A 12,469-nucleotide genomic window follows, 5' to 3' on the forward strand; every position below is an offset into this window, starting at 1 on the left:
AGCTGCAGAGCTGGGCTGAGAGGTGGCAAATGGAGTTTAATGTGGAGAAGTGTGAGGTGATTCACTTTGGAAAGAATAACAGAAATGCGGAATATTTGGCTAATGGTAAAATTCTTGGTAGTGTGGATGAGCAGAGGGATCTCGGTGTCCATGTACATAGATCCCTGAAAGTTGCCACCCAGGTTGATAGGGTTGTGAAGAAGGCCTATGGTGTGTTGGCCTTTATTGGTAGAGGGATTGAGTTCCGGAGCCATGAGGTCATGTTGCAGTTGTACAAAACTCTAGTACGGCCGCATTTGGAGTATTGCGTACAGTTCTGGTCGCCTCATTATAGGAAGGACGTGGAAGCTTTGGAACGGTGCAGAGGAGATTTACCAGGATGTTGCCTGGTATGGAGGGAAAATCTTATGAGGAAAGGCTGATGGACTTGAGGTTGTTTTCGTTAGAGAGAAGAAGGTTAAGAGGTGACTTAATAGAGGCATACAAAATGATCAGAGGGTTAGATAGGGTGGACAGCGAGAGCCTTCTCCCGCGGATGGAGGTGGCTAGCACGAGGGGACATAGCCTTAAATTGAGGGGTAATAGATATAGGACAGAGGTCAGAGGTGGGTTTTTTACGCAAAGAGTGGTGAGGCCGTGGAATGCCCTACCTGCAACAGTAGTGAACTCGCCAACATTGAGGGCATTTAAAAATTTATTGGATAAGCATATGGATGATAAGGGCATAGTGTAGGTTAGATGGCCTTTAGATTTTTTCCATGTCGGTGCAACATCGAGGGCCGAAGGGCCTGTACTGCGCTGTATCGTTCTATGTTCTATGTGCAATGAACAGCAGTGCTCCTGCACAAGCAAAATTTAGTTAATTAAACGATGCTTTGGTGAAAGGGAGGTTGTTAATGAATGTAAGTGAGTGGAAGAAAATCTTTAAATACAAAGTCAATACAAAGTGGCTACATTTTTTATTTTGGCTCGTCTCCTACAGTCACCTCAAATGGAGGTTTGAGAATATAAATCCACAATTAAATTCTTTCTCGGCCCCTGTTGATTTTAAAACATGTATTGAGCTGGGAATCCTGCTGACGTTAGTAATTAGATCCAATGAATGCTAACCGATTACCATCTTTATCTGTTCATTGTGCCAAATGAGTGATACCTGAGCAGGGAAAATTATTGCAAATCCAACATTTAACTCCCAGTGCTCTGGGGTGCCTCCTGAATAGGATCCAGCACAGGCCTGGATGCAGGTCTGCTGATTTTCAGTGGAGGTGCTCAGTGATACCAGCAGGTCTTTCAACTGTGTGTGAAAGCTAAAATGGTAGGTCACTTCACGAATGGTGTAATATTAATCTAAAATACAACAACATGCTTGCCAAGGTAAGATATATTGAGAAAATTCCCTACAATTTGAATCATCCAAATAAATCTGATTTGTTTCAACTAAGACAACATCCAGAAGAGACGATTGAACTAATTAACTTGTGTCGAAATCAGCGCTTATTAAATCTTTGGTTTGCAGAGGTCTGTTAAGTGGGGACAGTTGAAACCCTTGAGGACTATAAAGAAAGTAGGAAGGTACTTGGGCGGGAAATTAGGAGGGGGAGGAGGAGTAATGAAAAGTTTTTGGTAAGTGAATTAAGGTGAATCCCAAAGTTCTTTATTCCTATCTAAAAAGCAGGAGGGAGGCCAGGGAAAGTATTGGACCAGGACAGTGGGGGGGGGGGGGGGGGGGAGGAAGAGAGGGAGAGAGTCTGTGTTGAGCCAGAGGAAATAGGTGAAGTACTTTGCATCAGTGTTCACCAAAGAAAAGGACTTTGTGGAAGATGATTCTTGGGTAGCATGTGTAGATAGTCTGGGTCATGTTGACATCAAAAAGGAGATATTGGGTATTTTAAAATACATTAACGTAGATAAGTCTCCTGGGCCAGATGGGATTTACCCCAGTAAACTGAGGGAAGCAGGGAGGAAATCGCTTGGGCCTTGACTGACATGTTTGTATCCTCATTGGCTACAAGTGTGATCCCAGAGGACTGGAGAATAGCTAATGTGGTACCACTGTTTAAGAAAAATAGCAGGGATCATACTAGAAACTGTTGGCCGGTGAGCCTTGCGTCGGTAGTAGGTAAATTATTGGAGAGAATTCTCAGGGTCAGGATTTATACCCATTTTGAAACAGCATTTCATCAGCGATGAAGGGGTGGTCGTACTAACTTGATCGTCTTTTTTGAGGAGGTGACAAAGATGATTGATATGGGGAGGGTGGGGGTGGTGGATGTTGTTTACATGGACTTCAGTAAAGCCTTTGACAAGGTGCCTCATGGCAGACTGGTACAAAAGGTGAAGTCACACGGGATCAGAGGTGAGGTAACAAGATGGGTACAGAACTGGCTCGGTCACAGAAGGCAGAGGGTAGCAGTCGAAGGGTGTTTTTCTGAATGGAAGGTTGTGACTAGTGGTGTTCCATAGGGATCGGTGCTAGTGGTGTTCCATAGGGATCGGTGCTGGGGCCTCTGTAGTATACATAAACGGGTTTGGAGGAAAATGTAGCTATCTGATTAGTAAGTTTGCAGATGACACCAATGGAGGAGTGCCAGATAGTGTTGAGGATTGTCAGAGGATACAGCAGGTCATAGATAAGTTGGAGACTTGGGCAGAGAAATGGTAAATGCCTTTTAATCCAGACAAGTGAAGTAATACATTTTGGTAGGTCTAACATCGAGGGGAAATGTACAGTAGGTGGCAAACCTCTTGGGAATATAGAAAGTCACAGTGATCTGGCATACAGATCCACAGATCTTTGAAAGGGGTGACACGAGTGGACAAGGTAGGCAAGAAAGCATACGGAATGCTTGCCTTTATTGGATGGGGCATCGAGAATAAAAACTGCCAAGTCATGCTACAATTGTATAGAACCTTGCTAAGGCCGCACTTGGAGTATTGCGCACAATTCTGGTCGCCACGCTACCAGAAGGATGTGGAAGCTTTGGACAAGATGCAGAGGAGATTTACCAGGATGTTGCGTGGTATGGAGGGTGTTAGCTATGCGGAGAGGCTGAATAGACTCTGACTGTTTTAATTGGAATGAGGGAGGGTGAGGTCTATAAGATTGAGGGGCATGGATAGAGTGGATGGGCAGGCAATCTTTTCCAGGGTGGAGGGGTCAGCCACTAGGGGCATAGGTTTAAGGCCCATGGGGCAAAGTTTAGAGGAGATATGCGAGGCAGATTTTATTTTTACACAGAGGGTGGTGAGTGCCTGGAACGTGCTGCCAGGGGAGGTTGTGGAAGCAGATACATAACGGTATTCAAAAGGCATCTTGAGAAATACGTGGATAGAATGGGTATACAAGGATATGGCACTCGAAGTGCTGAGGGTTTTGACCAAAGGTAGTAGCATGACCGGTACAGGCCTGGAGGGCCAAAGGAAAGGGCCTGTTCCTGTGCTTTATTATTCTTTGACTTTTGAACTGTTGTTGATAATAGGCACTTGAATAGATTTGATTTTTAAATTCATCAGGGAAGCTGCAAATATATCATAAAAGAAAGTCCTCTTTCAGAGCCATAGGGCTACCATATTGGGTGGTGTTAGCCCTTCTATTTGCACAAATATTCATGCATTCTATGAATGTTGCAAAATCTGGATGGAGTTGCCGACTTCAATTCTATGGTTGAGAGGACTGTTTAGAATTAGGACCATATGTATTAGCTTAGCTGTAATGATTTCCCTGCTACTAAGAATGTCATATTGTTTATAAATCTTTTTGTGCTCTGGAACCAGTTATGTTACATATGGATTACTATCAGGTCTCTTTTGCACACCGAACTAAGGGAGTCAGAAAACCTGTCCTACCCATCCTTAATTTAATTGCTTCTGTTATCCTTCAAGTAAAATTCTTGGACTAGCATAACTTCACATTTCATTCTGGGTGATTTAGACAAAATCTTGGATCGTTCACTGCAATTAATCTCTTTGGCATTCCATGAGATCATTTTTTTAAAATTGTCTTCTTACCAATGCAACTCATTTTATAAGATCATTCTGGCATTAGAGTCTGGCATGTTTAGAATTATGCTACTGGCTATTTGGGCACTTTTAATCTTCAGGAATCGTTTTAAGAATGCTCAAGGTTGTTATCCAAAAAATCTGAAGACTTTGGCTACTGCTATATTTAGCCATAGGGGGGCGCTTATAGCCAAATTATGGGATTTGGTGCTCCTCTGGCATTTGGCAAGCTGGAATCCTCATGCTGTCATAGTCATAGCAAGTGGAATCTACTGGACTTTACACCATTGGATTTTATCTATGATAAATTGGACTTCACAGTTGATGAGGCATAGGCACACTTTAGTACTTAATATAATGTTACTGGCCAGAACTTTCCACATCATAACTGTTGTCATTTTTCTCCATTTTAGACCATGCCACTGAATGCAGCATAATTTCCCATTTCAACACAATTCTTAAATGATTTTGCATGACTAATGCATTAGACATAGACATAGGATGGAATTCTCCGGTTCTGACGCCGAAATCACGAGAATCCCCGTTTTTGCCAAAATCAGGGGCGGAGTCACTTCTGCAATGCTCCGCCCCCTCAAACGGCGTACTCTGGGAGTATGCTGCACGCCGTCTGGACGGCCTCAGGGCGTCACCTGAGGCCCTCCCCCGATGCTTCACCCCCAGTGGGCTGAGTTCCCGATGGCATGGAACACTTTTTTTTTTCCATGAACTCTGCGCGGCGACTGTGGATTGAATCCAGCGGCGTCACAAGTCGGGGTGGGAGCGGGGAGCCATTCCGTGGGCAGGGGCTCTTTGGCAGGGTCTGGGGGAACTGGTGGGGGATGTTCCGGGGGGTGGCGAGGCTGATTACTGGGGGGTAGTATTTGGCAGGCCAGGTGCACATACAGCCGGCGCCATGTTGCATGGCACAGTCGCTGCAGGCCACCACCATGCACATGCGCAGCCACGGATCTGGCAATTCTCTGGCTGTATCCGCATGTAAAGCCACGGGCTTTATGCTCCATGCCTGCTAGCCCCCACAAGACGGATGATCAGTGCAGCTTTTGCGACATTTTTTCGGGCATAAAACGCCACTGTTCCCATGCCGGCATCAGCACTTAGTCTTCAAATCGGAGCATCACGCGTTTTGGAAGGTGCTGTCAAAAACTTTGGTGATTTGCTGCAGTGCGTCTTGTAGATGGCACACACTGCTGCTACTGTGCTTCTGTGAAGAGAGTGAATGTCGAAGGTGATGAATAGAGAACAGCTGTTCAAGCATGACAAATAATTCGTCCAAGTCAAAATCAGATTATGAAGCCTATTTTGATTTTCTTTTAAAAATTAAGTGAGCAAGACTGATTTTCTATCTCTGATAAATTTCCCAGTAATGAATAATTCTAACTACCAGCACTGTTCTGTTAATCTGTGATCTACCTGCTGTCTTAATTTGGATCTGCAATTTTAAAATGTATGATTTCAGAAGTATTTACTTACTATATTTCTAGTTCATTGTTGACAGCAATCATTTCATACAAATTCAGTTTTGTGGGTGAAATATGAAGATTACACCCCCCCCCCCCCCCCCCCCCCCCCCCCCCCCCCAAACTGCCTCTCAATATGTCATTGTTCTTTGATTTCAGGATACTGCTGGCCAGGAACGGTTCAGGACCTTGACCCCCAGTTACTATCGAGGGGCACAAGGTGTTATACTAGGTAAAATTATTGTAAAACCTTTTTTTGATTGCGTGAACACAATGAAGTATTGCATTACAATTTCTTAGCGATATAACATTTCTACCCGTAAAGTGACTAGCCATCAAATACCAAAATCTATACAGTCCTATTTGAATCTACTTTAATATTACTTTGACGGCAAGGTTAAGCTATCTGCATTTATACATTTGGAAACACTTCTTTTTCAGTGTATGACGTGACCAGAAGAGAGACCTTTGTAAAATTAGAAAATTGGCTGAGTGAGCTGGAGACGTATTGCACAAGGAATGATATTGTGAAAATGTTAGTTGGAAACAAAATTGATAAAGTAAGTGATGTAATTTAGATGTCTGTTGAATTATCTTTTGTTTTTAATCTATAACACATAATGTTGAGCCTCTCCAAAATATTGCTTATAAGTAAACGTGTTGCAATACGCTTTCTAGAGGTAGAGTTGGATTTGTTTCTCATTTTGCCTGTTCTCAACCCTCAATATTTTTAGGCAGTGGCAATAGCAATAGAGTATTTATGTTTAAATCGGGTCTGAAATAGTTTCAATTTAATTCTGTCTGTTCGGCACGCCGATCCAAATCATGCTTTTACCAGTGTGCTGCAAGGCTAAGCCAGTAGGTGGAGCAATGTACAATATAGAGTTCGTTCAATATAGAGAAAAACATACTGAGATTTACCATAGCCTAAACTAACCTGGTGATTGGATGATCGATGCAGTTGAGAACTTTATGTATTTGTGTTTATACAGCATTTTAAAGTTTCTTTACAATGATGCTGAATCAAACTTTATATAATTTCTTGTCCAACAGGTCAGTTTGTCAGTAATTAATATTTGAAACTAGAGTAGCAGTATCCTGCTATTCTGTACTTTTTGAATTCTACACTCATTGAAAATATTTTTAATAACGTCAGATGGCGGCTTTGTGGTGAGCAGTCGCACAAACGGTGGCTCCACAGTACCTTTATTTTGGCCTTTTTGGGATAAGGTCCCCACATAAAAGTAATACCCAACAAGTATAATACAAGGCAGCAGATGGCAAGGAATCTTTGTCGGACTCAGATGTCCCTCAAGCCTTGATGGTGGAGAAAATGGCAGAGGCTCCTGCTGCGCCTCTCGGTGGGCGGGCAAGATGCTTCTTAGCAATGAATTCAAGAAGCAGCGGCAGGTACTCTTTGAGGACCGCGAGAAGGCGATGGAAGGAGCTCTAGCCTCCATCTGTGCGGCCTTTGAGAAGACGGATCAGAAGATAAAATAGAAAGGTATGGAGGTGGCACTGAAACCTGAGTGACTGGATTGTTTCCCTGGAGGTGCAGATGGAGTTGCTGGTTGAAGGGCATAAAGCGTTCAAGGCCAAGGTAGACGATCTGGAAAACCACTCCCGATGGAAAAATTTAAGAATCGTTGGGCTGCTGGAGGGCCCAGGTCCTACAGACTGTGTGTCCAAGATGATTGGGATGATGGTTGAGGGGGGATTGCCATCCCCACCATATGTGGACTGGGAAAATCAGGTGCTACGGCAGAAGTCACGATCTGGAGAACCACCACGGGCGGTCATCGTAGCAGGTACCAAGGTGAGAAACAGGTTCTGAGGTGGGCAAAGGACCATCGGGACTATAGATGGGGGGGGGGATCATGCCATCAGGATATGTTGGGACATGGGTGCACAGCTGGCTTGAAGGCGGAAGACGTTCAACAGGGCCAAGTACAAAACGAATGTGCGATTTGGTGTGGTATACCAGCTGGTCTTTTGAATGACTGTTAAAGTGCGAGATTATTACTTTGAAGCGCCAGAGGATGTGGATGAGTTTGTAAAGAAGCATGGACTGGGGCAAACTAATTGGTAGGTGCATTGTATCTAATAATTGCAGTATTTTGTATTGTGGATGAGAATGTGATTATGGGGATTTGCTGGGGGGAGGAAGGGTGGGGATGTGTTTAGGGCAGGTTTGGAGTTTGTATTTTTGGGATTGGTAATTATGGTATGAGGCATGAGTTAGTTATGATGGACTGGGAAACATTACTGAAAGGAAGGACAGTGGGCAGGCAATGGCAGGCTTTCAAGGAAAGAATAGGTGAACTACAAAAGTTGTTTATTCCTATTTGGCACAAGAGTAGAAAGGGAACTATAGCCAAACTATGGCTTACAAGAGAAATTAGGGATAGTATTCGATTCAAAGAAGAAAAATACAAATTAGCAAGAGAAAGCAGTAGACCTGAGAATTGGGAACAGTTTGAAATTCACAGGGCCAAGCGAAGGGATTGATTATGAAGGGGAAAATACAATTTGAAAGTAAGCTAGCAGGGAAAATGAAAACTGACTGTAATGTCTCTGCAGGTATATAAAGAGAAAAAGATTGATCAAAAACTAATGTACGCCCCTTAGTCAGAAACAGGGGAATTCATAACGGGGAACAAAGAAATGGCCGAGGAACTAAATTCGTCCTTTATTCATGTCTTCCTTTGTCAAGACCGAAGCAATGTACCGGAAGTTCTGAAGAGCACAAATTTTAGTGAGGAGATGAAGAGAAATGGTTTTGGGGAAATAATGGGATTTAAGGTGAATAAATCTCCAGGGCCTGATAATCTTCATCCCTGAGTACTTAAAGAAGTGTCCCTAGAAATAGTAGATCCATTGGTGGTCATTTTCCAAAGCTCTTTGGATACTTGAATGGTTTCTACAGATTGGAGGCTAGCGAAAGTAATCCCACTATTTAAAATGGTGGGTAGAGAGAAAACAGGGTTCTTTTGACCAGTGAGCCTAACATTGGTAGTAGAGAAGTTGCGCGAGTCTATTATCGAAGATTTCAGTGCACAGCATTTGGAAAGCAATGGTGTAATCAAACAAAGTCAGTATGGATTTACGAAGGAAAATCATGCTTGACAAATCTACTAGAATTGATGTAACTAGTAGTTGACCAGGGATAATTGGTGGATGCGGTTTATTTAGACTTTCCGAAGGCTTTCGACAAGGTCTTGTATAGCAGATTACTATGTAAAGTTAATGCGCATGGGTGTGTGTGGGTAGTGCTTTGAGCTACTATCCTTAGGGCTATAGCGCAGTGGTTAGCACTGCAGCCTCACGGCACCAGGGACCTGGGTTCGATTCCGACCTTTGGTGACTATCTGTGTGGAGTTTGCACATTCTTCTCTTGTCTGCGTGGGATTCACCCAGTCCAAAGTTGTGCAGGTTAAGTGGGGTTACGGGGTTAGAGGGATAGGCTGCGGGAGTGAGCCTAGTTCGTGTGCTCTTTTGGAGGGTTGATGCAGATTTGATGGGCCGAATGGCCTCCACCTGCACTGTAGGAATTCTATGGTTCTACAAATGGATAGAAAGCTGGTTCGCAGACAGGAAGCAAAAAGTTGGAATAAATGGGGGTTTTTTTTCGGATTATCAGGCAGTGACTAATGGGCTATGTAAAGTTCAAGCACATGGGATTGTGAGTAGTGTCTTGGATTGGATTTGGATTTATTGTCATGTATACCAAGGTACAGTGAAAGTATTCTGCATACAGTCCAGATCGTTCCATACGTGAAAAACATAGGACATACAATAAATACACAATGTAAATACATAGACCTAGATGAAGCAATAGGAGTTGAGTGCTACTCAATACTCGATAGAAAAGATGCACGGAGAGATCAGTTCAGCCCATAGGAGGGTCATCAGGAGTCTGGTAACAGCCGGGAAGAAGGTGTTTTTGAATCTGTTAGCACGTGTTCTCAGACTTTTGTATCTCCTGCCCAATGGAAGAGGTTGGAAGAAAGAATAATTTCTGGTGGGAGGGGTCTTTGATTATGCTGTCCACTTCCCCGTGACAGCTGGAGGTGTAGACAGAGTCATTGGATGGGAGGTGAGTTCGCGAGATCCAGGACAGATCGGTGATGTGCACAGCTAGAAATTTGAAGCTGTCAAACCATCCCACTTCGGCACCATTGATGCAGCCAGGGGTGTGTATGATACTTAGCTTCCTAAAGTCAATTACTAGCTCCTTAGTTTTTCTGACGTTGAGGGAGAGATTGTCATTACACCACGCACTAGGTTCTCTTATCATGCTCGTGTCATCAGCAAAGTTGTAGATGGAGGCGTGCATGCGTGTGCGTATATATAGCTAGATCCTATCGAAGGAACAGGCATCATTGGAAGGGACTGGTTTAGCACAGTGGGCTAAACAGCTGGCTTGTAATGCAGAACAAGGCCAGCAGCACGGGTCCAATTCCCATACTGGCCTCCCTGAACAGGCGCCGGAATGTGGCGACTAGGGGCTTTTCACAGTAACTTCATTGAAGCCTACTTGTGACCATAAACTATTATTATTGAGTTAAACAGTGGGCAGATGAATTGGGTCTGGTTTTTGATTGGGGGAGGTGGTCTGTAGAGTGAGGCTCTTCACAGGGTCAACTCCACCCTCTCTCTTGTACTAGGCCCAGTTTGATCCAGTTCAAGGTGGTCCACAGGTCGCACTTGACCAGGGGGCGGATGAGTGCTTTCTTCTTCGGGGTAGAGGATAGGTGTGAACATTGTGCAAGAGGACTATTTTTCAATGGTGTATGTTATTGTTTTGTTTTACCTTTTTTATAATGGAAAAACCTTTCTGAATAAAAATATTTTAAGAAATATATTTTTAGTGTTGCCTTAATAGTTTTAAAATGAGTGCATTCGCAATACAAGTGTACAGTAATAGTAACAAAAGGTCGACATTCAAATTCATTAAAATAGGCAAGGCAAGAACTTTATTGGCATAATAACAAGAAACAGCAATTCCCAATTTCCCAATGGCACGTTTACAAAAACTACATTGTAACAAATATTGTATCATGCATCACAGAAACATATTGTAACATGCATCACAGAAACACATTGTAGCATGCATCACATAAGCACACTTTGTAGCATGCATCACATCACAGAAGCACACTTTGCAGCATCACAGAAGCACACTTGCAGCATGCATCACAGAAGCGCACATTGCAGCATGCATCACAGAAGCGCACATTGCAGCATGCATCACAGAAGCTCGCATTGTAGCATGCATCACAGAAGCGCGCTTGTAGCATGCACCACACCAGCACGCTTTGTAACATTCAGGACTCCATGCAAAAAAAATCTGAAATGGACAAAACTCTAATAATATCCCAACATAATTATCTGAATGGAAGTGCTGTAAAAGGGGACCAGACATACTTTAAAGGGGAACAGTCGGGAATTTGCTTCTTGCCAATCCTGACGATGGTCATTACACTTGGACACCAGCCGTAATAGCTGTTGGCATGGTTTTACTAGTCTTGTATCCTGCCAGCCCCTTGTGACACATCCATGTATTTTTATAAAGTTATTGGTTACACTTTGATTGTTATCTTAATTGCATTGAAGCTCATTTTTAAAAAATATTGGTGTTCATCTTCAGTGAAAATTAATGTAATTGAAGCAACAAAAAAATTGCTTTGATTTATATATTTTCTCAAACGATAATTCAAATTTTTACTGCAACATCAGATTAATTTTAAACTTGACTGCTAAAATGTCTTCAATATGGGGCAGCACGGTGGTGCAGTGGGTTAGCCCTGTTGCCTCACGGCGCCGAGTTCCCAGGTTCGATCCCGGCTCTGAGTCACTGTCTGTGTGGAGTTTGCACATTCTCCCCGTGTTTGCGTAGGTTTCACCCCCACAACCCAAAAATGTGCAGTCTAGGTGGATTAGCCACGTTATATTGCCCCTTAATTGGAAAAAATTAATTGGGTACTCTAAATTTTTTTTTTTAATGTCTTCAATATTTTTTTTAAATGCTCATTGTTACAAGAATACTACTGCTGGTTCATGTAAACTACTTAAATTGTTACTTCCATTAAATTCTAGATAGCTGTTTAACGTTGTCTTTGTAACTTGAAAAGCCTAATAGAGGCTTACCTAATTTTGAAATAAGATTTGGAATGCACAACAGCAACATCTGACAGGAAAGACGGGTTAACACTTTGAATAGCAACCCTTTATTTCCGATGTTTTCTGCTCTTGTGTCAGATTTCCTGCCTTTCATTTTTATTTTATTCAGTAGATATGTATCTGAAATAATTTTTGCAGGCTACTGAAAAAGGTGGACAGGTCTGTAAAAATACCTTTTTTTTTCTGTTGATATCCCAAAGGCTTCCATCTGACTACTGTACTTGGAATGAGCTTGTTCTGTCTTCATTTCTATTTTGCCATTGTGGTAAAGCACTTTAGTCTATTTCCAAGTTTCTATAAGTATGTATTTTAAAGACCCTTGTGCTAAATGGGTGACATGGTAGAACAGTGGTGGGCTTCACAGTGCCAGGGACCCGGTTCGATTTCTGGCTTGGGTCGCTGTCTATGGAGTCTGCACGTTCTCCAGTGCCTGCGTGGGTTTCCTCCAGGTGCTCCGGTTTCCTCCCACAAGTCCCAAAACACGTGCTTGTTAAGTGAATTGGACATTCTGAATTCTCCCTCAGTGTACCCAAACAGGCGCCGGAGTATGGTGACTAGGGGCTTTTCACAGTAACGTCATTGCAGTGTTAATGTAAGCCTACCTGTGACACTAATAAAGGTTATTTCAGTGCAACATTATTAGTTACAACCCTGTCTCATCCCAAGCTCATTGATGAAAAACAAATGTGTTACGTTGATTTTGGTTATTAATACCAAGCTGTTTCATAGGAAAACCGTGAAGTAGATCGGAATGAAGGGCTGAAGTTTGCAAGAAAACATTCTATGTTATTTATAGGTAAGTTTATGAA

General features: G+C 42.8%; 1 protein-coding gene across 1 annotated transcript in view; it reads left to right on the forward strand.

The window, feature by feature from the left end:
* rab18a (RAB18A, member RAS oncogene family) overlaps nucleotides 1–12,469 on the forward strand; it is a 62,575-nt gene that overhangs the window by 45,716 nt on the left and 4,390 nt on the right. The window contains exons 4-6 of the mRNA XM_038798203.1: nucleotides 5,637–5,709; nucleotides 5,919–6,037; nucleotides 12,390–12,456. Coding sequence (XP_038654131.1) covers nucleotides 5,637–5,709; nucleotides 5,919–6,037; nucleotides 12,390–12,456 — 259 coding nt within the window. The remainder of the gene's footprint in view (nucleotides 1–5,636; nucleotides 5,710–5,918; nucleotides 6,038–12,389; nucleotides 12,457–12,469) is intronic.

The sequence above is a fragment of the Scyliorhinus canicula genome, chromosome 5 (genome assembly GCF_902713615.1).
Source record: "Scyliorhinus canicula chromosome 5, sScyCan1.1, whole genome shotgun sequence".
Taxonomy (NCBI): Eukaryota; Metazoa; Chordata; class Chondrichthyes; order Carcharhiniformes; family Scyliorhinidae; genus Scyliorhinus; species Scyliorhinus canicula.